The following is a 27,184-nucleotide window of genomic DNA, read 5'->3' as shown; positions in this document are numbered from 1 at the left end:
TTGCAAATGCTTGTCTCTTATGAGTCCAAGATGTCATCATCTTCCTGTGCATAGGAAAATCCGAGGAATGCACTTGAGGCCCCAGAACTGCTGGCCATGGTGTCAGGGGTGCAGCCAATGGACTTGGACACAGCTTCCTGGGTGAACTCTGGGTCAAAGTGTTTCAAGTCAGCAGGTCCTTCCTGTCAGTAGAAGCCAAGATTGAAAAGGAGGTACCGGGATATGAGTTAACCAAGGATTCCAGAGCCTGGGAGAAGGATGTCAGGCCTTCCTCTCTGAGCGCTTCCTGGTCCTTCATGTTTAGTAGTGATTGTCATGCTCCACACCAATCCTCAGACAAGCCATTTGTCAATGTCTACTTCCTAAGTGCTTACCACATTCCCAGTTCATGACACTGGGAATACTGGAGGACAAAACAGAGCAAGCCTCTACTTTCAAGGACCTTATATGATAGAGGCAGGAGGATCATCTAGGGATCTGCTAAGTCCTAGATAATAGAGTCAAAATAGAGTAATATAGTAGAGACACTGGGGCTGTTCAGCTATATTGGACGGAGATCCAATATAGCTGTATGGGAAATGGCAAAAAAAAATGGTCACAGACAAACAGCATAGTTGTGTACACCTGAAATCCCAGCTCTTGGGAGGTGGAGGCAGGAGAATCAGAACTTCAAGATCATCATCAGCTACATAGTAAATTTGAATTTAGCCAGAGGTGCATAAGATCCTGTCTTTAAAAAGACATGATGCTGGGCATAGTGTTGGAAACCTTTAATCCCAGCACTTGGGAGGAGAGATAGGTGGTTTCCTCTGAGTTTGAGGCCATCCTGGTCTACCAGCCTGGTCTACCTACATAAAGAGTTCTAGGACAGCCAGAGATACATAGACAGACCCTGTCTCAAACAAACAAAAACAAAAAGAAAAGACATGATAATAGATTCTCCACTTCCACTCCAGAGAGAGAATGTATATACCCATCTTTTTAAGATGGGCCAGTCATGACACTGCCAAATAACTAAGCAAAGGCTTGGAAAGGGTACCTTGGGAATTGTCTATTTTGTACTCTGAGGCCACCATGTACACAAACTCAGACTGGCTTGATTCAGGTAAAGAGGACTCAGGAAACACACCCAAGTAAGGTAATTCCAGACCACCAGCATCAGCTCTTTCATTGCTAACCACAGACCTGAGGGCTCCATAGAGACAAGTTGCTCTGGTCTACTCCAAAAACCCTATAGAATCCAAGTAGAAGATTGTTGTTCAGCAGTTGAAGAGATGGCTCAGTAGTTAAGAGTGCTTGCTGCCTTTGCAGAGGACCCAAGTGTGGTTCCCAGCACCCCTTGGGAAGCTATGCAACCACCTGTAACTCCAACTCCACGGGATCTGATAACCTCTTCTGAGCTCAGCCTGCACCTATACCATACTCACCTGTGTAGCATGAATCTTAAGATTTTAAGATTTTATTAAATCTTTAATAAAATCTTAAAATCTTAAAATAAATAATAATTTTACAAATAAAAAATGTGGTACTAGAGAAATGTGTACGAGGTCTCATAAGTAATAGCAGAAGCAGGAAGCCTCTATTATGTGCCACTCTAATGCCCATACATTACTGTATTTTCCTGTATCCTCTCCTGGGACTCTATGAACATTCTCTCTTGTGAACCAAAGTTCCTGAAAAGAACTGCACATAGGCCCAATTAACTGATTAAAGCATCGATAATTGTGGAGAGGTTGGAATGTTGCTGGTCTAGGGCCTCATTACCATTCACCTTGGGCTGTCTTTAGCCATTCCCCACCCCCTTAACAGCCGTTCCTTGCCCACCTCTGTGTCTGATCTAGCAACCCGTGGCTAACAGATAAAAACCTCTGGAATGTATAAGAGACCATAAGAATGTCTTTAGGTAGCATCTAAGGCCTAAAGCAGAGAGTTCCCTATTTTGCTGTAACACACCTACCTAATGTTTCCACCACTATATTTGAAAAGGGCCTTGACTCATGACATTTATTACAAAATGCTTGTAAACCTGTCATTGGAACATGGAATTCCAGGTAAGCTAAATCCGTGTTTTCAATATGTGTCACTCATATTTGGATCCAGGATATACTATCTCTTATTACCTCTCTTTTTTTTTTTTTTTTTTTTTTTTTTTTTTTTTTTTGGTTTTTCGTGCAGCAGTCCGCTGGCTCAAACGCCATTACAAGATGGCGCTGGTTTCCTGTTTATCCCGAACGCTAACGTGTCGCTCTCCCGCCCGATAGTACTGACCAATCAGCTTACCGCCCAAGCTCCTCCCCCAGAACCTGCATATAAGCCAGCTTGCCCCGGCGCCCGGGGCCCTCCTCCCGTACCAGCTCTCCCGAGAAGCCATAACCGAGCAGCGTTCAATAAAACCGTGATAGAGGAAGAATCTTGGAGTCGTGTCTTGCTTCCCCGCTGGTCGGGGCGCGCCGCAACTGGTGCCGAAACCCGGGAAACTTCGGACCTTGCGAACGACTCGGAGGAGGGCCGAAGATTCAGAACCTCACACGGGAACGGTGAGTACTCATAAGGTATGACTGACGCCTATGACACCAATCTTGCCTTTTTGCTGGACTTTTTCCCGTTGATAATTTTTGTGTGGGTTATCTTGGTGATTGGGTGCTGCTTTTGGCTGCGCTGCCACCGCGCGGAGGAAACTTGTTTGTGTTGCTGTGAGCGAAACGAAAGTAAAGTTTGTGTTGCTGCGAGCGAAACGAAAGTAAAGCTCCTTAGTGGGGACTGCCGGAGATAAGATAGTCTTTCGTTAGCTCGTTGTTTTCTTTGAGTAAACCCGGTGTAGATAAATCAGTTTCAAAGATGGGGAACTTTGACTCACATATTGAGTTTTTTGTCAAACCTGTGAAGGAATTACTGGGTGCAAGGGATATTAATGTTTCCTCCGGTTCTATAAAAAGGGCGCTTAAAGAGATAGATCAACATGCGCCATGGTTCGCGGTATCCGGTGATCTCACGATGAGTTCCTGGGAAAAGCTAGGAAAAGATTTAGAAAAACACAAACAAGATCTAGGAAAAGCCACCTTGCCTTTTTGGAGATTGGTGAAATCTTGTCTGGATGAGGAAAAGGCACAGGAAGCAGTAGCAAAGGGGAGAAAGGCTATGGCAGAATGGCAGGATAGTCAGTCCGAAACCGGTAAGGAAACAGAAGCTAGCAAAGAAAATTCTAAACATAAAGAAAATAAAAGAGAAAAGAAAAAACAAAAATTACAACATACAGAAAGGGAACCTTCAGCACCAGCGTACCTATGGTCGGAGCTGGCCGCTATTAATTTGTCTGATTCTGACTCAGAGTTAGATACTGAGGATGAGATAGACCTAGAAAGGGAGGCTGCGGGGTATGAGCGTGAAAGCTATGGCCCAGGGCCCGGAGCCGAGCTATCACGACCACCGCCCTTCGCTCCTAGCTCACAAGTGAGTACAGGAAGCTGCGCAGGAAGTCATCGCATTCCTCCCAAAACCTGGACTAAACTAGCAAATGCTTTCCCGGTGTTCGAGGACCCAAACACACAGGTCAGGTCTCATGAGCCTGTATCTTACAAGATGTTAAAAGATCTAGTACAAGCAGTTCAGACCTATGGCCCAACTGCCCATTATCCTCTGTCTATTTTAGACAGAATAGCTAAGGATGTTTTGACTCCGGCAGACTATCAGGAAGTTGGAAGGGCAGCTTTACCCCCTGGTACTTATCTAGAATGGAGGTCTCTGGTCACAGACCATGCCCAAATTCAGGCCCGGCGTAATGCACAAAATGGCCAGCCAGCCTGGACGGCGGATATGTTGTTGGGTCAAGGACAATGGGTAAATAACCAGATAAACTTCCCCATTGAAATTTACAATCAAGTGAAAGAGATACACGTATCCGCCTGGAAAAAACTGGTCAGAAAAGGAGAAGTGAGTGGAAACCTTACTAAGATCATTCAAGGACCAAATGAGCCTTTTGCTGATTTCGTAGCCCGGATGCTTGATGCTGCGGGAAAAATTTTTGGGGATATGGAAACAGCTCTCCCCTTAACGCAGCAACTTATTTATGAACAATGTACAAAGGAGTGCAGACGGGCTATCACGCCCTGGAAACAGAAGGGGCTTGAGGCTTGGTTGAAAGCATGTAGGGAGATAGGGGGCCCTCTCACCAATGCTGGCCTCGCTGCAGCAGTTATGACAGCTGTCAACCGAGGAAGTGGCTCTAAAGGAAAATGTTATAATTGCGGAAAGCCAGGACATCTAAAGAAAGAGTGTCGGTCTCCTTCAGGAGGAAACCAACAGAGGATGCCAGGCACCTGTCCCCGATGCAAAAAGGGAAAACATTGGGCAAATGAATGTAGATCAGTGAAAGATGTTAATGGGCAGCCCCTCCAGCCGATGTTCCCTGCGGTCTCAAAAAACGGATCACGGGGCCCGCGACCCCGGGGCCCGAAAGTGTTCGGGGCTATTCAGAACGAGGCATCGGGGGAATTCCCCCCGCCTCCCTCCAATCAGGGCAAAGAGCCACGTCAGCAGCCGCAGGGTTGGACTTGTGTGCCGCCTCCTCAATGGTACTGACTCCTTCTATGGGGGTGCAGGCCATTGATACTGATCTTATGAATCCATTAAATAAAAATGAGGTGGGCCTTATAATTGGGAGATCAGGTAGTTCCATTAGAGGATTGATGGTTTTGCCAGGTGTTATTGACCCTGATTACCAGGGGAAAATCAAGATTATGTGCTGGTCTCCCAAGGGATTGTTTTCAATTGCTCCAGGAGACCGCATAGCTCAGATGTTAGTTCTCCCCTCTCATCATTCTAGATTTCCAGCTTCTGATAGGGAACGAGGCCTTAATGGGTTTGGATCTACAGGGAAAAATGCCTTCATGCTTGCCATGGGTTTGGATCAGAGACCTACGTTAGAATTAATAATAGAGGGAAGGCGATTCCTTGGATTATTGGATACAGGAGCTGACCGGAGTGTCATAAGACAGGAAGAGTGGCCCTCAAAGTGGCCACTTACTATCGCCTCCCAGTCCCTTCAAGGCTTAGGATACCAAGAAACACCTAGCATGAGCGCTAAGGAGCTTACTTGGCGCTCAGAAGAACAAGAAGGAAAGTTCCAGCCTTTCGTTGTATCACTCCCCGTTAATCTATGGGGACGGGATGTGCAACAACAGATGCATTTGCAGCTTACCAATGAGTATTCCCCTGCATCACAAGCTATCATGAGGAAACAGGGATATTTTCCAGGAAAGGGGTTGGGAAGGAACCTTCAGGGAAGAAGTAGTCCAGTTCAGCCGTCATCCCATAGGTATAGAGAAGGGTTGGGTTTTTCATAGGGGCCTCTGAGGATAAGCAACCATTAAAGATACCCTGGCAAGTTGATACACCCGTTTGGACACCTCAGTGGCCCTTGTCAAAAGAGAAGCTCCAAGCGGCAAAACAATTAGTTGCAGAGCAGCTTCAGTTACATCATATTGAGCCTTCCACGTCACCGTGGAATTCTCCCATCTTTATTATTAAAAAGAAATCAGGAAAATGGAGATTGTTACATGATCTACGCTCCATAAATGCACAGATGGTTATTATGGGACCCGTACAACGAGGTCTCCCTATGCTTACAGCATTACCAAAAGGATGGCCTGTGATAACAATAGACATAAAGGATTGCTTTTTTTCTATTCCCATTCATGAAGAGGATAGACCTAGATTTGCTTTTACAGTTCCAGCCGTTAATCATGAAGCTCCTGATGAACGCTTTCAATGGCGAGTTTTACCACAAGGCATGGCTAATAGCCCGACTATGTGCCAACTTTATGTTGGCCGCGCCATTGACCCTATTCGAAGTCAGTTTCCCAATTTGAAAATTATACACTATATGGATGATCTTCTTATAACTGGAGAAAAGGTTGAGCAAGTAGAAGAATGCTTGCAAAGCCTTTTGAAAGCTTTAGCAAATGCAGAGCTTTATATTAGCCCTGAGAAGTTACAAAAGGGCATACTTGTTGATTTTCTTGGTACCCGTATTTCCCCAGATGAGATTATGCCCCAGAATATTACCTTACAAACTTCATGCCTTCATACATTGAATGATTTTCAAAAATTTTTAGGAAATGTTAATTGGCTAATGGGATATTTGAAAATTCCAAAAGGAGACCTTATGCCCCTATATAAGATATTGGAAGGTAATCCTGATTTGACCTCTCCCCGACAATTGACATTGGAAGCTCAAAATTCTATCCAAAAGATACAAGAAGCGTTAAAAACAGCTCAATTAAAGAGATTAGACTATACACAGTCATTCCAGTTAGTAATCCTCCCCACAAAGGTTGTCCCTCTAGGAGTGGTTTGGCAGAATGGACCTCTTTGGTGGCTGCATGGACAAGGATTGGGATCTAAAAATGTCCACTATTATCCCGATTTAGTGGCAAGGCAGGCGTTAAATGGTCTAAAGTGGTGCCTTGAGTTTTTCGGCGAGCCACCAGCAACATTGATAGTGCCCTACACCAAAGAACAAATTGAGATTTTAACAGGTGCGACCTCATGGTGGGCTATTCTTGTGGTTAGTTTTGCAGGATATATTGATAACCATTACCCTAAACATCCTCTGTTAACATTTGCCTCGGAGGATACTGTTTATTTTCCTCGAATCACATCTCAAAATCCCATCATGAATGCCCCTGTAATTTATACTGATGGCTCAAAGACCGGCAAGGGTGCCATGTCCATCGATGGTCAGACCTACAGTTTCCAGTTTCCTACCACCTCCCCTCAGGTAGCAGAATGTCTTATTATACAAAAGGTTTTTGAGAAATATCCTAATATTTCTTTTAATTTGGTCTCTGATTCCCTATATGTTGTCAATTTACTTAAAAATTTGGAAATTGCTGCCTATATACAACCTTCTAGTATGGTGGCGCCGGTATTAAGACAGATTCAAGCCTTGATGTTACTTCGCTCTCAACCTTTTTATGTGACTCATATTCGAGCACATAGCGGGCTTCCAGGGCCAATGTCAGCCGGGAATACGTTGGCAGATGAGGCCACCCGCATAGCCATAGCTGCTTGGATTATGAGTACACCTTGTGAACAGGCACAAAAGTTCCATGATAATTTTCATGTATCTGCTAACACCTTGCGCCTGAAGTTCAATATCTCCAGGGAACAAGCTCGTAAGATTGTCAAAAACTGCCAACATTGTGTTGCCTTTCACCATCCACCGCATATAGGAGTTCTCCCCAAAGGGCTGAAACCCCTAGCCTCGTGGCAAATGGATGTTACCCACATCTCAGAGTTTGGGAAACAAAAATATGTTCACGTTTCAGTGGATACCTTTTCTGGCATTATTTTTGCCACTGCCATGACTGGTGAAACGACACGCCATGTCATTGCCCATTGTCTAGCTGCATGGGCCAGCTGGGGTAAGCCTTTGTTCTTGAGAACGGATAATGGTCCGGCTTACACTTCTTCCTCATTCCATTCCTTTTGTGCAACAATGGATGTTCAACACTCCACTGGCCTCCCTTATAATCCACAGGGACAAGGCATAGTGGAACGTGCAAATCGTACTATTAAAGAACTGCTTCAAAAACAAAAAGGGGGAATAGGGCGCACCCCTGGCGAGCGCCTCTCCTTGGCTCTTTTCACTCTTAATTTTTTAACTTTGGATGAAGCATCTAAGACCTCTGCTGATCGCCATGTAGGCGCAACACCAGTCCTTCGGGAGATGGTGTTATGGAAGGATGTGCTAACAAATAAATGGATGGGCCCTGACCCCGTATTACGTAGGTCAAGGGGATCTCTTTGTGTTTTCCCACAGAATGCAAGAGACCCGATTTGGGTGCCGACAAGACTAACACGAGGGGTACAACAACATGAGGAAGATGGAGAAGATGATGCTGACCTTCCTGACGATCAGCCTCTCCCTGAATCTGGCCTGGACTCAGGATGACATATTCTGGGCTTTCCTTCGAGCCTGGCCTGTGCCCGCTCCTGTGTTTTTAACGGATACTCTCTTTCCACAATTTCATTCCACCATCTGCAGGCTGGAGGATGAAGTTTGTTATCCTACCACCTATCAAACTTCAAGCTATAATAGCACTGATTTTATTTTCCAGTTCAAAAACAGTGCTTAAACAGTAAACCTTTTAAACCAGCCAAGAATAAGTTAGGATCCCTGTTTCAGGCATATAACAACAAAAGTCTGGCAGGGTACCCCTGGGATATGAGAGAGAATTTGAAATGTTACAATTGAATTTCACCGCCTCTATTGCTGCCCTAAATCAGACGCGTGCTCATTTGACCACCTTGGGAGAATTTACTGATTTTTTGGTCACAGCTGCATCTTATGTGAAGGAATGGGCTGGGGTGTGGGCGATGGGAACAGTGGGCTTGATTGGTCTAGTCATACTGGGTTGGATCCTCTGTAGGTTGATAAAGCGCAATCGTACAGAGCGTACACTTATGCTATGGCCGCCCTGGATGCTGGCGGTTCCCCAAGTATCTGGTTGGCCCAGCTGAGGGAACTGTAGGCTGTCCTTGCACTCGGAGGGCTCTGCCCATTGCACCCGATTAGGAAGCCTATGATACTGCTCCTGCACACGGAGAGCTATGCTCATTGCACCCGTTTTGAGAGTATCATTGTTCCTCCTACTCAGCACTCGCCCATCGAGCAGGAAGCTCATCATGAGGAGACTCCTAGCTCTGGGTTGCCAAAAACAAAAAGGGGGAACTGCAGCAGTCCGCTGGCTCAAACGCCATTACAAGATGGCGCTGGTTTCCTGTTTATCCCGAACGCTAACGTGTCGCTCTCCCGCCCGATAGTACTGACCAATCAGCTTACCGCCCAAGCTCCTCCCCCAGAACCTGCATATAAGCCAGCTTGCCCCGGCGCCCGGGGCCCTCCTCCCGTACCAGCTCTCCCGAGAAGCCATAACCGAGCAGCGTTCAATAAAACCGTGATAGAGGAAGAATCTTGGAGTCGTGTCTTGCTTCCCCGCTGGTCGGGGCGCGCCGCATTTTCGAGACAGGGTTTCTCTGTGTAGCTTTGCGCCTTTTCCTGGAACTCACTTGGTAGCCCAGGCTGGCCTCGAACTCACAGAGATCCACCTGGCTCTGCCTCCCGAGTGCTGGGATTAAAGGCGTGCGCCACCACCGCCCGGCCTCTTATTACCTCTTAATTGAGAGTTGTGTACACGAACAGGTACATGTTTAGCACTCTCCTTACTGTCAGTTTAAGTCCCAAGAAATAGAACTGCAGCGTAGCTCAGCGGCAGAGTACTTTTGTCTAGCATGTGTGAGGCTCAGATTCCATTCCCGACAAAAGACAAAATAAAATCCAACACGACAAAAATAAAATCCAAAAAGGAGGTGACATCTCAGGGCCCTGGACTAAATGTATCCTGTCTGATTTTTATCAAGAACCTGGTGCTGGACCCTGGTCCCCAGCAAGCAGTGTCTCAGACTGGTGGCCTCCTGTGAGCCCTGGAGTCTGCAATCTTTCTGTTAATCAGCATGAGTGATGAGCCAGATTTGTCAGAAGTGGACAAGGCTGACACATCACAACTAAATATCAAAGAAAAGGAAACACTCCATTAAAAGAAACTCTCCCTCAGGAGAAAGCATCCAAACTTCATAAGATGATCTTTTCCCAGGAGTGAGTATCAGCACTGCCCTAGGTTCTTAGTTCTAGGTTTGTCTGTGGAAACTGTGTATTTGTAGAGATTTTAGGCACTTGGTGATAGCTTCACACCTATACAGACAGGCTAAGAGGTAGCAGTAGCCAGTGTTCTTTAAATCTGTTTCCAAACTTCCCTCTGGTATGTAAATCCCACTGCCAATAATCTCACCATTGTCGGTCATGGTGCATGAAGTCCTTCACCTCTGCAGGGCAAGCCAACTTTGACCTATAGAGGCACCCTCAACTGCTTCATCATTTTCATGAAGTTGCCTGCTTTTGCAGCTCCTCAAATTCATTTTCATTTCTAACGCAGCATTACATTAAATATAGTCATGTGCTAGGGGTGGTGATGCACGCCTTTAATCCCAGCATTTAGGAGACAGAGGCAGGTGGATCTCTAAGTTTGATGCTAGCCTGGTGTGCATAGTGAGTTCCAGGATAGCCAGGGCTGCATAGAAAATGTCTCAAAAAAGTGTGTGTGTGTGTGTGTGTGTGGTGTGTGTGTGTGTGTGGTGTGTGTGGTGTGTGTGTTTACAGTGCAGGGACTGGTGTTAGCTCAGGATCCCCCAAGACCAAGTTCTCAGACAAAGAAGATGTATTTGCCTCAGAGAGACAAAGGGCAGAAAATAAGAGACAAAGACAGGAGGAAGAGGATGAGGAGAAGGGGAAGGGCACATGGGAGAGGGGTAAGGGGTGTTTGTCCCAAGGGGGATAAAGGACTGACTGTCTCTGAATAGAGAGAAGATAGACATGGCCCATAGGCAAATGGAGGTTTATAAAGGCACAAGGGGAAACCCTGTGCTAGGATGAGGTGTTTCATTTTAATTGGGCATGTTAATTAGGTAAGCCAAAGGGGGCTTTTGATTGCTGGGCTTCAGTACTTGGAAAGCTGGACCTTGGCAGTGAGCCTCAGGAGGAGGAAGTGGCCAAATAATGGAATAGACCTTGGTGTCTAGCTTTAGGAATGTAACCTAATGGTTTTTAGCAAGGCAGAGGGAATGGGGGAGAAAGGCAAGGCCTGCCAGAGCTATGTTTGCCATGCTCAGACAGGCTAGAGTCTTTATAACACACACACACACACACACACACACACACACACACACACACACACACAACTGGTGTTAGCTGGCTATGGTAGCTCACTCTTGTACTCAGTACTCAAAACCCAGTACTCAAAAGGCAGGTGGATCACTATGGTTTGAGGTCAGCCAGGGATAGTGAGATAGTGTCTAGGATAGCTTAGACTACAGAGTCTCAAAAAAAAAAAAAAAAAAAAAAAAAAGGAAAAACAAATCTAATGTCACATTTACAGGCAGGAACTCCCCAAAGGAAAAATGTAAATAGAGAATGATGGGTCTACCGCCATACCACCCTGAACACGCCCGATCTGGTCTGATCTTGGAAGCTAAGCAGGGTCGGGCCTGGTTAGTACTTGGATGGGAGAATGATGAATCCTGGCAGTATTGAGGAATGGAAGAAAGTCTACCAACCGTGGTTCTCCTTGCCTGGTGAGACACCCTGCCATTTCTCTATTGCTGCTTCCAACTTCATTTTGCACACTTTGTATAAGAAATACACATCGTTTTTATCATCAGGAAAAGGCTGTGTAGGAGGATCTTAAGCTGAAGACTAGCCTGAGTTACTGCATCTCAAAAACAAGCCCTGAATCAGCTCTGTGTTGGGGTTACAGTGCTGGAGGTGAAGGATCAGCTCACAGTTCATCCTTCTAAGTCTGAACTAGCCATCAGGGGACAGGGAAGCTAGAGCCGGCTCTCATTCTTGATGCTTTGGATAAATCTCTGAGACTCTTGGCCCCCCAGCTTCCCCCAACTGTATAAAGGGAGTTGGCCTAGAGCCCTGGAAAGTCAGAAGCCCAAATCTGGAGAGACCCTTGGGCTCACTTACCACATTTGGGTTGAAGGGTGGAGTTAGTCTCTTGTGGTACAGGTCATCCCAGTTTATGGAACTGAAGAACACATGGTCCTTTATGTCGAGCTGCAGGGAGAAGACACTGGTCAGCAGTCCTTACCACAGCTGCTCCCCAACTGGTGCCCACAACTGGCCAGAACTTCGCAGCTCTGGCTAGTTTGCTCAGCCCAGGGAGCATTCTGTTGACAGACATCTTATCTCCCGAATCATCTGAACCCAAATTTCCCTCTACAGTCATAGGTGCCTTTCATGGCTAGGTTTCAGCACCCACAGCATATCAGGCTCTGGCTTGAAGACAGCCTCCCACCGCCACACACATTGATACATCTTGATTCTTCCAGAATGCAATCTAGGGAAATAGAACAAACCTGATCACCAAAGGAGACATGTGAAGTAAAGCTCTAGGAAAAACTACAGATTTCCAGGGACTCAGAAGTGAGGAGTGAGTCCTGGGCATGGTTTCTTACTCTGTTCCTAAACCGCCTTCCCTCCCTGCAGGTCTTCCCTCTGTCTGTTTCACGCTAAACAATCCTCCAACACCTCACGTCAGTACTGCCTCTTAGAGGTTTGATTTCTGTAAATGCATAACTTATTTCAAGAGTCACGGGCATGTTCTAAGATACAAACTCCTCTTTGGAAGGAAGGGATCTGTCCTCACAGAAGCCCAGATCTTTAAGCTGGCTGGGGGAACGGATAGGTAAATAGCCAAAGTGTTGTCACACATCACAGTACCTGGCATGGAGAGCTTTAGGTGTACAGAATGCTTACAAACTCTTGTAATATACCAGACACGCGTCAAAAAGCCGTGCCACCCACAGAGTGGGGGTGAGCAGTCCTGGACCCTATCCTTTAGACGCTTCGGTCATCAGGGTTGCAGTCATCTCCTCCTCATCTGAGACAGGGTCTTACCATGTAGCCCTGGCTGGCCTGGAACTCACTTTTTACACCAGGTTGGTCTAAAACTCACAGAGCTCTGCCTGCCTCTGCCACGGGTGGAAGTCAGAGAACAACTTTTGGGAGTCAGTTCTCGTCTTCCAACACGTGGATCCTGGGGATCGAACTCAGGTTGTCAGGCTTGATAGCAGGCATCTTACACCCAAACTAGCTTGCTGACCCCAAAATAATCTTACATTGAGCAATGAATAAGAAAACAATTTTTTTGTTTGTTTTTTGAGACAAGGTTTCTCTGTGTAATAGCCTTAGCTGTCCTGGAACTGGCTTTGTAGACCAGGCTAGTCTTGAATTCACAGAGATCTGCCTGCCTCTGCCTCCCGAGTGCTGGGATTAAAGGCATGAGCCAGCATGCCTGGTTTAAGATTATTTTTAAAGTGATGCTGTAATTTCTTTTTTAAGACATGTATGTGTCAAAACAGGAATGAAAGGAACAGGCAATGAATTCTATGAATTATTTATCCCCATATCTTACGCATCCAGCCAGATGTCTGGCAAAGTGAATTGCTCAGACATCTGTGAAAAGCAAGGTATTTATGCAGTTTCTCCGTGCAGAAGCAGGAGGAAGCTTCTAAAACTGTAGATCGCTCTATTCCTCTGCTCAGCAATCACACTCTCTTCTTGCTGTTCTCCTCCTTGTACAGACCACAGGACTTTTACACATGCTGTGCCTACAGCCGGGGAGCCTTCATCCAGATCCTTGCATGGTTCCTCACATTCCAAGTTCAGCTTGTCACCTCCCCAGAGGTGACATGCTAGTGTGAAACGGCACCACCCCATATGCCCTTATCATCTATTTCTGCTCATTGTTCATTTCCTTCCCAAAACATGTCACACTTGGTGACAATCGTACAGAATCTCTGGGTTTTGTCAGTTTCCTTCCTTCAAATTTCATCACGTCAGGGACCCAGGCTATTAAAGCCCTAGCACCTAGCTCAGTGCTGGTCCCGAATAAGGCTTCAGCGAATGATGCTTGGCTAAAAAATTGTACTTCTAAAAGAGTAGTCAGGGGCTGGAGAGGTGGCTCAGTTGGTAAAGCACTTGGTAGACAAGCATGAGGACCTGAGTCTGGATGGCTAGCAGTATGCAAAAGCTGAGAATGATGGCATATTCTATAATCTCAGAGCTGAGGAGAAAAGACAGTCTAGCCAATCACTTAGCTCCAGGTTCCGTGAGAGACCCTGTCCCAAGAAACAAAGTGGACAATTAGAGAAGACACTTGACATCAACCTCTGACCTCCACACACACATATACACATACATCACACACAAAGAGAAGACACACACACACACACACAGAAAGAGAGATTGAGATGACAGAGACAGAGATAGATAAACAGACATACAGAGAGAGTTCAACTGGCAGAAAAGGTCATTTCTAGGGAAATGAACTAGCAGCTCCTGACTTTACAGGGCAACAGAAAGCAGTTTCCCCCACAGGTGCTTCTGAGCTGTCCCTGCAGGAAGGGACCTGTGCTCTCCTGCTTGGTCACCTACAAAGTCTGCCTTGGAGCCCAGCCGCTGCCTCTGGTCCTTGTGGAGAAGGCCTTGCAGGAGGTCACAGGCGGCCACTGTCCGGCCTCCAGGGATCTGTAGTGGTTGATGTAAAATGTTCTCATACATCTGGGCCACATCGCTGTTGAAAAAGGGGGGCTGGGGAGACAGGGAGAGAAGCTGGGTTTTAGCCATGAAACCGTAGAAAGGGGCGAGTGTTAGAGCAAACTGGATAGCTAGGAGTGTGTAGCCAGGCCTGCATCTAGTACCACAGCTCGTGGGGCAGATGGGGAGAGAAAGGACCTCCAGGCTTCCAGCACAGGGGAGTGCTGCCGAGAAAGCCACAGACTTCGCACATGCACAGGAGGCTCCTGGAGGTCCTGGGACCTCTCACCCTCATTATTTCTTCATGACTTAATAGCCATCTTCTGCCAGAGGCTGCAGATAGGCAGATGAGAGAAGACAAGGCTGGGGACCACTAAACTGCACAGCTAAGAAAAGAGCGGGACTCTAGGTTATACCCACCGTCTATCCCTCCTTGCCCTTCCTCCAGCTCCTCTACCCACTGGTCCTTCCGAACCCACAGAGCTTAGTCTTTCTACAGCACGCCACGCTGGAGAATCCAGCCCAGAGTAAAGCCAGCCTCAGGCAGGTCCACACAGGCTTCCACCTAAGCACACAGCCCAGGATGGCTCCCAGTCTACCAGCTCCGTGACCTTTCAGTCTCAGTTTCTCTCTTAGTACAATAAAAGTAACTCTATGCTCTGCTAAGAGGGCGTGTTATAAATGGTAACTGAAGATAACACTGTTTACAAAAGATATACATTCCTCATATTCACTTTGGCCTCATCTTTCCTTCCCGGGGTAGAAGGATAGCTCGTTTAATTTCCTGTGCAAAGCTAGAGTAAGCTACATAAAATGGGGACCAGCCTCAGCTTTCCCAGGCCACATGTGCCCTGTAGACATCTCTGTCCACTCACCAGGCCATGCAGCATCTCGTAGAGGACTGCCCCTAAGCACCACCAGTCCACCGCTCGATCGTAAGGCTCTTTACGAAGCACTTCAGGGGCCAGGTACTGTTGGCAGAAGTACAGTTATTTGAGGATGCCTAGCCTCTGTGTCTATATCTGTAAAGAAGGCACTTGAAGGGGGTTGCTCCTGCTGTCATAGTTTCATGGCTTCTCCTGTGTTCATTAGCATCCATTCACCAGAGGCCTGGTTGGTGACAGGCTCTTTTCAGTGCACTGGGGACATACAGGAGATCAGGCCAGACTGCCCTGTATAGTTGTGCACACTGTACATTGCACAGGAGTACCAGCCAGAGGGGTAAAGGGAGCTACAATCAGTCTGTGATCTACTCGATAAGCTAGAATGGTAATTCAGAAGCAGGGAGTACCTTCTCATTTGCACACGGTCACCTGTGGTCACCTATCTGTGTCCTAGCACTGGGAAAGCCCTGGCAGCACCTCATAGTATAGCAGGGCAACAACAGGGCAAAGCTAAAGGAACGTGGCATGCACTTGTTCTAGAATCCTTAAAGCATGGGAGATGGTCAGGAAAGGGGTGGTGTTCCAGGTCACACTGATGGATGGAAACGTGCCAGGAGCTATGCCTAGTACAAGGGAAAAACCACAGGTAGGTCTGTTTCTGCTAGTCGCAAGGGTTTAGTGACTTCCTGGCTTGGGGTTCTCTGCTGCTAAGGAACAGAGTCCCAGCAACAGACACAACTACCCTAAGGGATGTATGGGTCTGGAAGGGAAGAGAATCAGACAGCCCTGAGCCCTCTTCTGTGTCCGGGTCCAGGCAGAGCACTGGACCTGCCAGAACTTTGGCTTCCTTATCCTTAAAATAGAAACATAGTTGGAGTGGAGGCTGGAGAGATGGCTCGGTTGGTTAATGTTTGCTGTGTAAGCATGAGGACCTATATCCAGATCCCCAGCAGTCACATAAAAGCTAGGTGAGATGGCTCACATATGTAGCCCCCGTGATACCGGGTAGTGCTGGGGAGATAAGCAGATCCCTGGATCAATGGCCAGCCAGCCTTGCCAAATCAATGAACTGCAGGTGCAGTTTGAGACACTATGTCAAAAATATCATGTGGAAAGTGCTTATGGAAGACACCCGACATCAACCTCTAGCCTCCATATGCATGCATGTGCATTTGAACCTGTCCACATCCACATGAACATGTGCATATACAACACACACACACACACACTAAACACATTAACTAATAAATAAAAATAGGGACATGGAGTCCCTACTGGGGACATGGGAACAAATGTAGGTCTGTGTGCCTGGCACTCAGCAGTGGCGGTCATGGAAGAAGGGATGTCTCTTACATGAGTCACAATTCCTTATCCCCTGCTCCCTAACTCTAGTTACACCCATTGAAGAACTGGCTGCTGTTAGGCTTTGGGGTCAGCTTTCTCCAGTGGACACCCCACGAACAATCATAGACAATGGTCCCTTCTGGGAGAGGTTACCTGACCATCAGTTCCCTGAGTATCAACTGGCAGAACCCCCCTGAAGGTCCAGGCACAGCTCTGCAGGCTGGTGGAGACAAATAGCATGGCTCTTATGTCTTGTTCCAGACTAAACAGAGAGGCGCTGCTTCACTTTGCAGCCTCAGCCCTCTGCCCCTTTCTGGTGCCTGTCCAACCCACAGGGACCCTTCAGGTTCAAGGTCCAATGTTCAAGACCAGTGGGAGTTCAAGGAAAGGTTTTAAACCCAAGGCAGGTCAGATAGACAGGTTCAGACATGCAATGCTGTTTATTTATTTGTTTGTTTGTTTGTTGTGGTGCTGGGGTTGAACTCAGGACCTCATGCATGCCAGGCAATCACTCTACCACTGAGCTATATTCCCTGTCCTAATTATTGTTATTTTGAGGCACTTTTTTACAATCCTCATGCCTCATCCTCTCAATGAAGGTAAGTACAGGGTTCACAGAAATCTACAAATTATAGCCTTCTAGACTCTCTGTCTGAAAGAGGGAGGCATATTTGTGTTTAACAATTGCAGGCCTTGACCTTAACTCTCAGGCTACTCTCTCCTGGTCAGGGATGTGGCCCTATGGAGCAGTACCATCCTACCCAGCAGCCACTAGCCACATGTGGCTATTGAACAATTAATTGCTTTTGCAGAGAATCAAGATTTGGGTCTAGCTGGGCATGTTGGTGCATGCTTTAATCCCATCACTAGGGAGGCAGTGGCAGGTGGATCTATGAGTTCAAGGCCAGTTTGGTCTACAAAGTGAGTTCCAGGACAGCTAGGGCTGTTACACAGAGAAATCCTGTCTCAAAAAAAAAAAAAAAAGAAGAAGAAGAAGGAAAGATTTGGGTCTATGAAATATGGCCAATCACAGCTGAGGCAGACTATAAATGTAAATTATGTTCACATGCTAGATTGTAAGACTAAGAAATAATTCATTATTTCAACATTTTTACATTTATTTTACTTTTGTGGGTGTGTGCATGCACAGACATATGGAGATCAGAGGACCAATTTGGAAAAATCAGTTCTGTCCTCCTACCATGTGGGTTCCAGGCATTGCACTCAGGCCCTTGGTCTTGGCAGCAAGTGCCCTTACCCACTAAGCAGGCTTGACATCCCTATTGTACAATTTTACACTGATTATATATTTAAATGAGAAGATTTAAGATATATTGAGCTAAATAAAATACCTTGTTAAGTTAGTTCCACCCATTTTTCCCTCCACACCCCTCCCCCCCAAGACAGGATCTAACTATGCAGCCTTGGCTGGTCTGGAGCTTGTTATCTATGCCAGGCTAGTCTCAAACTCACAGAGATCTGCCTGCCTCTGCCTTCCAAATGCTGGGATGAAGGGATGTGTCACCATGCCTAGCATCACCTGTTTCTTTTTACTTTGTGTGTACGTGCGTGTGTTAGTGGGATTCAACCCCAGGGTCTTGGTGAGTGCTCTGCCATCGAGCTACACCCTCCAGTCCTGTCTTTTGTACTTTTCTTAAAGATTTGTTTTATTTTATATGTATGGGTGTTTTGCCTACACATATGTCATGTATGCCACATGTGTGCAGTTCTCACAGAGACCAGAAGAGGGTGCCAGATCCTCTAGAACTGGAGTTATTGTGGAGGATTGGCTGTGAGCTGCCATGTGGGTGCTAAGACCTGATTCTCGATCTTCTGCAAGAGCAACAAATGCTCTTAACTTCTGAGACATTTCTCCATCCCTGTCTTCATACATACATACATACATACATACATACATACATACATACATACATATACATGATTTATTTCAATTTTGTGTGCATGGGTGTTTTGCTTGTACCACTTGCATGCAGTATCCATGGAGGCCAGAAGAGGGCATTGAATACGTTGGAACTGAAGCTATAGACACTTGTGAGCTGACGTGTAGTTGACGTGTAAGTTGGGAACCAAACCCAGGTTCTCTGGAAGAGTAACCAGTGCTCTTAAGCACTGAGCCACCTCTCCAGCACATCTTTTTATTTTTAAAATGTAGTTGCCTAGCATGCCTGAGGCTCTGAGCTCAACCCCTAACATCACAATAAATACATAAGGTTTGCATCTATTTGTTTTTGGTCTCATGAAGTCCAGCTGACCTGGGACCTACTATATACTTGAGGCTGGCTTCAAACTCCTGATCTTCCTGTCCCCAACCCCCAAGTGCTGGGATTACAGGCATGCAACCCCACATCCAGCTGTAGCTTGTCTATTTCCACTGAGCAGTAGTACTCACTAGAGGTAGCTGGGAGCCCACCATTCCAAAAGCTGGTTCCTTAACACTCATGAGGAGATGAAGGCTCCTTATAGGCTGACTCAGGGAAGAGCTTGTGAGGATGGAGTGAGGCCTCACTGCTGTAGCCTGGTGGCTTTATTTAGGGGCTGTGGCCTCAGCCACTTATGGTCAGCCTTCTCCACAGATCTTTCACATACCTCGGGGGTGCCGCAGAAGGTGGATGTGGTCTCTTCAGGCTCCACACATTCCTTGCAAAGGCCAAAATCCGTCAGTACTACGTGTCCCTGTGGGTGAGAGACAACAGGAAGGGGTTGGTGGTCAAAGCTCAGATGCCACACCCTAGAGCAACGGCTGTACAGTATGGCGAGGACACACACACTGCATGCCTTATGCAGGCTGTGCAGCATGGGGAGGAGACACACGCTGCCTGCTTCATGCAGACTCAGGGTTCCTGGCCTAGATGCCAGGAGATCTGAGGGCACAGGCTGGGGATGTGACACTGCAGCCTTCTCTAGCTCATCATGACTTAGGTCCATGTCTACAACAGTAGCAGCTCCAGAATGTTCTCTGCTGGGTAGCAATCCCCTGATGGAGGGCTGAAGACTGAGAAATCAAGTCCACCAATGCTAGCTGGGTGTGAGGATGGAGAAAGGAGGCAGAGACCGAGGGCTATCAGACTTTAGGAGCTGCCGTGCCTAATCCTCACTGCTGGGACTGTACTCCTGTCCAAAACTATGCTGCTCCCTAGCGGGCAATCCACATCCAGCAACTGAGCAGTGGGGGCCATGAAGGTCCAAATTCCCTTGTATCAATTTATCACCATGCAGAAGAGCCATCTCTGCTTAGGGCTCCCATTCTGTGAGAGGTACTGAGGTCTCTCTTGCAAACACACTGCGGCTGTCCCTCTCCCTCTGCCCACCCTCTTTTCTTCATCCCCCTTAAAGTTGTATCTTTTGGAAAGTGTTCCCCAAGAAACCTACATTCCATTCTCCATCTCAGGGTCTGTCTCCAGGGAATCAGGAAACATGGAAGGTCTACAGATCCCTAGCTTCTATCTGGCCACATGTGGCACACCCCCCAACCCCCACCATAGGTCTGCATATATAGCACATACTTATGTACATAAATATGTGCATGAGCGCATATGTACACAATACACACAAGAAGGTATGTTATATGTATATATGTGTAATGCATAAATACCAATATACACAGACCATGCTGGAGAGCACAGATTTGTGCTGCATGTACACACACACACACACACACACACACACACACACACACACACACCACACCTGGCAGTCCAAGAGAATGTTTTCTGGCTTCAAGTCTCTGCAGAAAATAAGAGAAAACAGCCATTTACTCAATGAATTGGGAACTGGGGTCCTAGCAGGAGAACTACTCATGGACACTCCCACAGGCAAAAAAGAAAACCCAGGGAGGCTAGGTACTTGACTCTAGAAAGGAGGACACCCCAACCCTAAATAAGAGACTGCCTCAGTCAAAGGACCAAGTTCAGTGAGACTTCATGGCCCACATAATCCCTGCCTGGTGGAGCAAAAAGGTCCCGGGACTGACCGTGAGCTGAGAGCAGGCCTCACCTGTAAATGATGTTGAGAGAGTGTAGGTAGCCAATGGCGCTGGCCACTTCTGCAGTGTAGAACCGGGCCCGGGGCTCCAGGAACCTGCGCTCCCGCTGCAGGTGGAAGAAGAGCTAGGAGAGGGGACAGTGAGATGGTGGCTGGATTCCAGCTACATCACCAGACACGAGCCTTCAAGACCCTCTACTCCATGCAGGCCAGCTACCCTAGTGTACACTTCAGTGTACCTGAACCAAAAGACTGCATGCTGACCCCACCCCCAGGGCACGTGTGCTCTCCCTGCCTTCAGTCAGCATAATTAAGCAGCTACTGTGTTCCAGGCTGCAAGTCAGCCTCCCGCACAGCGCTTGTTTAATCCTCATGACTATCTTCAAGATCTCAGCCATGACGCCAGTTCCATGTCAAAGGAGGAGGAGTTACATGGATTGTCTAAGGTCCCACATCTCCCAGTTGGCAGAGCTGGAATTTGAAACCAGGTAGTTCAAGACATACTGTGGTGGTATTGTGTTCCCCAAAATATTGTGTACCCTAATAAACTTATCTGGGGTCACAGAACAGGACAGCCACTAGATACAGAGACTAGAAAATGGTGGAACTCACACCTTTAATCCTAGCATTCCAGAGGCAGAAATCCCTCTGGATCTCTGTGAGTTCAAGGCCACATTGGAAACAGCCAGGCATGGTGACACACACCTTTAATCCCAAGAAGTGAGCCTTTAATCCCAGGGAGTGATGGCAGAAGGCAGAAAGATACATAAAGTGTGAAGACCAGAAACTAGCAGCATTTGGCTGGTTAAACTTTTAGGCTTTTGAGCTACAGTTCAGCTGAGACCCATTCTGGATGAGGACTCAGAGGCTTCCAGTCTGAGGAAACAGGATCAGCTGAGGAACTGGCAAGGTGAGGTAGCTGTGGCTTGTTCTGCTTCTCTGATCTTCTAGCATTCAACCCAATAACTGGCCTCAGGTTTGATTTTATAAATAAGACCTTCTAAGATTCCTGCTACAACATACTTTGTGTGTGGGGTTGGCGTAGGGTCGGAGGGGTAGAGGCTATGCAACCCAGATTGGCCTTGAACTCAGTCCTTCTACCTCTGTATCCCACTGTTGGGATTATAGGTGTGAGGCACCATACCCAACAAAAACGTGCTTTTCCTCCAACCCAAGCATAGGATGTCACATTGAGCTCAGCTTAGATCTCCCTGTTTGGTCTGCTTTGTTGGTTACAAAGCCATCACTTGGGGATGTGGAGGATGAAACCTCCCCTGTTGGACTCAGGCTGAAAAACATTTGGTGATAGGCCAAACCTGGTGCAATTGAGGAAAGCCCCTACTAAATTTTGCCCCCTTGTTTGGTGAGACAAAGCAAAGTCTAAGATGGTACGCAGCTTGTCCCTGCCCTGCTTTGGGGTTTGCAGGTGGCTCGGGTCTCTACTGAGGATAGTGACATCGGGCTAGAGAGATACTCGGTGGTTAAAGTACTTGCCATGTAAGTATAAGGACCCAAGTCCGGGTCCCCAGAGATCAATATAAATACCAGGGGGGCATGGCTGCCTACCTGTAATTCCAGCCTCACAAGATGGGGACCGGATCATCAGTGCAAGCTGGCTAGCAAGACTAGCTACACTGTCAAGCTCTGGGTTTGGTTGAGAGACCCTGATTTGTTGAAAAAAAAATGGAAGGGAAATTGAAGATGATTCTTGACATCCACCTCTGGCCTCCATGTGCAAACACACATGTACCTACACGTTTGCCCCACACATAAAAATAGGCATGCACAATACACATATGTAGAAATAAATAAAATTTTAAAAAATGATAGTGATGGGTGTGGGCCTGCGGCCTGGGTGTGGGAAAAGGAAGTATTGGAAATAGTGACCACACACTTCTCTCGGTGGAGCCCTTTCCTAAGGTCTACAGACGTGATTATGAGGCACCTCGTGTGGGAAACACCCCTGCAGCAGCACCCCGAAAAGGACTTGGTATAGACTGGTTGTCTTGAGACGTGACATGCTGAGCTGAGCCTCTCAGTTTCTTTAGACTACCAAGTGGGTCTGTTGTAGGGATTCAGTGAGATCACTCTGGAGTGGGTACACAGTGGGCACGTGGGAGGACAGCTCCCTTCCTGAGGTCCACTCACCTCTCCTCCATTGACATAGTCAAGCACAAAGTAGAGCTTCTCTGGGGTCTGGAAGGAGTAGCGCAGGCCCACAAGGAAGGGGTGCCTCACGTTCTTTAGCAGTACATTGCGCTCTGCCATGATGTGGTTCTGCTGTGGAGTCACACAGACAGGGTCCATGTCACAGTCTAGTACAGCTCCTTTCATTCCAGCACAATCCAGTGGCCTGGTTTATGGTGGTGTCCTGCCCAAGGCTTTTTCCTGCCCCAGTTCAAATACCCACATTGGCTCTCTTTTGTCCCCAAGCCAGGCCTAGCCTCCTTGTTAATACTTAAAAGTCAGTGTCCTGAGCCTCATCCCCAGCCACTTCATACTAGTGTAACTTCAGAAACACCTGCCCCTGGGTAACAAGCAAAGCATATACTATGACAAGATGATTGAGTCCCAGGGAAGCTCTCTAGAAAAAAAAAATGCTGTGAATACCTATACTCGTGCCTTTGATTATAGTTGGTTGTTTTACTCTTTTGGTGTTTGGGGGGGGGGTACCACCCAGCTCCTAAATAAAACACACAGAGGTTTATTATTTCTTATGAATGCTCGGCCTTAGTTTGCCTTGTTTCTAGCCAGCTTTTCTTAACTTAAATTATCCCCGTTTATCTTTTGCCTCTGGGCTTTTTTATCTTTCTCTGTTTCTGTATAGCTTTTCTTTCCTTCTTACTCTGTATCTGGCTGTGTAGATGGTGGATGGGTGGCTGGCTCCCAGAGTCCTCCTCCTTCTTCTCTCATTCCTTGATCTTTTTTATTTTTTTCTCCTATTTATTCTCTTTGCCTGCCAGCCCCACCTATCCTTTCTCCTGCCTCACTATTGGCCATTCAGCTCTTTATTATACCAATCAGGTGTTTTAGACAGACAAAGTAACACAGCTTCACAGAGTTAAACAAAAGCAACATTAAAAAATGTAACACATCTTTGCATCATTAAACAAATATTCCACAGCATAAACAAATATAACACATCTTAAAATAATATTCTACAGGCTGGAGAGATGGCTCAGTGGTTAAGAGCACCGACTACTCTTCCAGAGGTCCTGAGTTCAATTCCCAGCAACCACATTGTGGCCTACGACCACTTGTAATGAGATCTGGTACCCTCTTTTGGTCTGCAGGGACACATACAGGCAGAATACTATATTAATAATAATAATAACATTAAAAAAATAATATTCTACAACATTTGATCCTGCTATTTTATACACCTGGACTACTCCCCCTTGTTTGTGTGTGTGTGTGTGTGTGTGTGTGTGTGTGTGTGTGTGTACAGAAGTAGATGATGGATGTCTCCCTCCAGAGCTCTCCACCTTATTCTTTGAGACAGAGTCTCTCACTGGACCTGTAGCCTACTGATTGGGTTAGTCTAACCAGTTAGCAAGACAAAGGGGTCCTTTCTCTCCATCTCCACAGCACTGAGATTAGAGATACATGCTGCTATGCTTAGCTTTTTTATGTGGGTTTTGTGGGATCAAACTTAGGTCCTCATGCTTGCACAGAGAGCACTATGTCACTTTAGCCATCTCCCTACCCCCTGGGCATGCCACTTTCTTTTCAAACTATCAGAATGCTGTTTACTGTCAGGGTCAGTTCAAGACCACCTATGCAGGAAGACCTCCCCTCCTTGTTGGCATGAATCATTCTGTCTCCTGTGTAGTTTGACTTGGCATTCTATCCTCTCTCTATCCTAACTGTGTTGAAGGGATTCAAGTCATTGAGGCATCTAGAGATCTAAGCTTGCTGTGGAATAATCCTTTTGTACACTGTGTGAATATATGTCGCTATGATTGGTTTAATAAATAAGCTTACTGACCAATAGCTGAACAAGATAAACTTAGGCAGGAAAGCCAAACTGAGAATGATGGGATGAGGAAGGACAGAGTCAGAAGAGTCGCCAGCTAGAAGGAGAATAAGTTGGACACACGAAATGGGATAAAGGTAAAAGCCACGAGCCTCAGGGCAGCACATAGATTAATAGAAATGGGTTAAGTTGTAAGAGCTATTTAGTAACAAGCCTGAGCTATTGGCCAAGCATTTATAATTTATATTAAGTCTCTGAGTTGGTTATTTGGGAAACAGCTGCTGGTTATTTGGGAGCAGGCCGTTGGGACAGTAAAACTCCACGTCTACACAAGCTGGCCGGGCTGAGGGACCTTTGAAGAGGGTGCAGTGTGAGCCCACAGTATGTTCATGGAGAGCCTGACACCTAGAGAGGGCAGAGAGCTGGTCTGTCAGTGGATCCTGTTAACAACTGGAAGGTAAAGACCTTCTCATCCTCCAGAGGCTTCTAGGGAGATGGCTTGGCCTGTCTTCCTTTGAAAAGGTTAGGGTCCTGTGTGCCAGCTGGACTTTCTGAGCTGTCCCCACTGGACCTCTTGGAGATGGAACCATTTTGGGAAGCCACCCTAGGCTGGGGATCAAGAAGCAGGAGGGGAAGTGACCATTCCTAAGTTCTGGTACCTCTTTGCTCTTTAAGATGGACTTCTTCTGCAGCACCTTCACTGCATAGAAGGCTCCGTCGGACTTGCGCTTGGCCAGTAGGACCTGAAGAAAAGTACAGACACAAGATATCAGGGATGACGGGTTCCCCTGGCAGCCCCCCCCCCAACTCATTCTGCAGGTATGTGGTATGTGAGCCTTCTTTTTGCATAGGCTAATGGAAGACAGCAGGTGGAAGGCAACAGAAGGGAGAGACCCCAGCCCCCTTCTCCTCTCCTTACCTTCCCATAGTTCCCTTTGCCAATGACTTTGAGGAAGTCGAAGTCTGTGGGTCGGGCACTGTGGACAGGAGAAGAATAAAGATCAGCATTTGGAATCCCAGGAGCTGGGTCTCTGGTTAATTTCAGAGCTGAAAATGGCCTTTCAGGAGCCTCATGGCCTCGCCCCTGAAGAACATTATGTCTAACAGCCCAAAGAAGCACAGAGGACAGATCCTCACATACCTTTCCCTACACCCAGCCCAGCTCACAGACCAGTTAATACTAAGAGAGACAATCAGGTACATGGTGCAGAAGACAGTCTCCTCCACTCACCCCCACCCCCGCCCCTGGCCAGGAGAAGGGCCTGAGTGTGAAGAGTTGCTGACCATGAAGATGTTTGGGGTCATTCCAGGTAGAGAGCTCAGCCTGAGCCAAAGCTGGGAAGTTAATGAGAGATGAAGCTGAGCAGGCACAGGGTGAAAGGGATTCTGGTCCAGCTGGTAAAGGTTTTGAGTACACCAGGGACCTTGGATTTTATTTCTAAAGCAAAGAGAGCCAGCCACGGGACAGCCAGGTAGGAATTTTGTCTTGGAAAACAGAACTCACTTTGGGTTAGCTGATGGTCCCAGGTTGATGCTCCCATTGGCCCTAGAGGGCTGAAGACATTAAAAGAAAGAGGTGATGAAGATCAGCAAGCTCCCTTCTCTTCCTTTGGCCTAGGTCCTGGTTCTGCCAACATCACTACTAATCAGCTTACCTACCTCTTTCCTTCCCTTCCTTTATTGGTTCTCCTCCCTGGTACCCCACCACTCCTCCATCTAATCATTCATATCACACTTGCTTCTCCTAATGACCTTGAGAGGCTGCTGGCCATCACAGCAATCATAAGGAAAGAAAACTGAAGCCAAAGAGGAGTTGTCCAAGGCATTATGTATGGCCAAGGTGGGATTTGAACTTATGTATTTTCACAACCAATGGCATATTTTTTTCTAACCAAATCTACTTCTTATAGCCCCCAGGCAAATCTCTTTTCAATTTTCCTTGCAAATGGCCATCTCTGTGAGTTTACAGTAACCTGGCAGATACAAGTTCTGGTTAAAAGCCCACAGGGCTGGCTGATATCTCTACAGATTTCCTCAGCCTTGGAAGAAAGTGAGTCCCTGGTGCAGGGTGCTGGGTGTTGGGGGAAGAATAAGAACCACTCACCTGTGGGCTAGGAACTCCAGCTGGGCTGGAGGCCATACTGTAGCTGTGATGAGGTAGGCTCTAGGGGTACAGGGAAGACCAGGCACGAAGGAGCTTGGCCTCCAGGCAGGGCTGCCCTCTTCAACTTCAGATATGGCCTCAGCAGCTCTCACCCTAAAGGCCAGAGGTCCATGCATGAATGAGACAAACGACACTTGCCAGACCCAGCCTTTCTCACCAAACAGTTCAGAAGGGATGGAGAGGGACAGCTAGGGGGTCCCTGCCTGGCAGTGTCTCTGCAAAAGTTGGGGACACCCAGGACAGGAAGACGCTTGTGATTGACAGAAGCTCCAGAACACCAAGATGGCCTCCAGAGCAGGCAGGACCCTTGCAGGCCTAAAGCTGAATATTTCCTCTTACTTCTCAGTGGGGCACTGAGACCTTGAAAGAGGCTTTGTGTATTTTTGTTTCTCTATTTTTTTTTAGGCAGGGCCTTGCTCTGTAGCCCATGCTGGCCTTGAGCTTGCTGTATACCCCAGGTTGGCCTTGAACTGCCTTAGCCTCAGAAATGATAAGAACATTGACATGTGCTACCACACATGATTTAGAACAGTACTTTCTTGGCTGTTATTATTTTGGGATAGCCTGGGCTCTCCAGACTCACACATAGGCATGTTGGCAACCTGAATAGTTGTGGACAGTCCCAGGATAAGCTCTGTGTTGAATATAATCTT

General features: G+C 47.0%; 1 protein-coding gene across 3 annotated transcripts; it reads right to left on the bottom strand.

The window, feature by feature from the left end:
• Nucleotides 1-26,522, bottom strand: Sgk2 (serum/glucocorticoid regulated kinase 2). Of its 3 annotated transcripts, none has more exons than XM_059261849.1 (12): nt 26,472-26,522; nt 25,872-25,921; nt 25,287-25,344; nt 25,027-25,110; nt 22,540-22,671; nt 20,404-20,516; nt 20,098-20,134; nt 18,997-19,083; nt 15,037-15,132; nt 14,060-14,215; nt 11,588-11,677; nt 1-182 (listed from the first exon to the last, which is right to left on the bottom strand). In XM_059261849.1, exons 1-12 carry the CDS (start codon nt 26,505-26,507, stop codon nt 18-20), a joined length of 1,104 nt encoding a protein of 367 aa, XP_059117832.1. In that variant the 5' UTR covers nt 26,508-26,522; the 3' UTR covers nt 1-17. The 3 variants fall into 3 exon arrangements, with proteins under 3 accessions (XP_059117832.1, XP_059117830.1, XP_059117831.1); XM_059261847.1 differs by having other exon boundaries at nt 22,540-22,668; nt 26,472-26,507; XM_059261848.1 differs by lacking the exon at nt 18,997-19,083 and having other exon boundaries at nt 26,472-26,507.
• Between the last annotated feature and the right edge of the window lie 662 nt (nt 26,523-27,184).

The sequence above is a fragment of the Peromyscus eremicus genome, chromosome 4, assembly GCF_949786415.1.
Source record: "Peromyscus eremicus chromosome 4, PerEre_H2_v1, whole genome shotgun sequence".
NCBI lineage: Eukaryota > Metazoa > Chordata > Mammalia > Rodentia > Cricetidae > Peromyscus > Peromyscus eremicus.
Note: the sequence above shows the minus strand (reverse complement) of the source record. Positions and strands in the feature narration are given on the sequence as shown.

Bases quoted from the DNA above. Each gene is read 5' to 3' on its own strand.
- Sgk2 (XM_059261849.1), bottom strand. From the start codon at position 26,507: ATGGCCTCCAGCCCAGCTGGAGTTCCTAGCCCACAG. The intron at 22,672-25,026 runs GTACCAGAACTT...GTGACTCCACAG, and splicing joins CCATCTTAAAGAGCAAAGAG to CAGAACCACATCATGGCAGA. The intron at 19,084-20,097 runs GTGTGGTGTGTG...TCTCACCCACAG, and splicing joins ACATTCTCTTGGACTGCCAG to GGACACGTAGTACTGACGGA.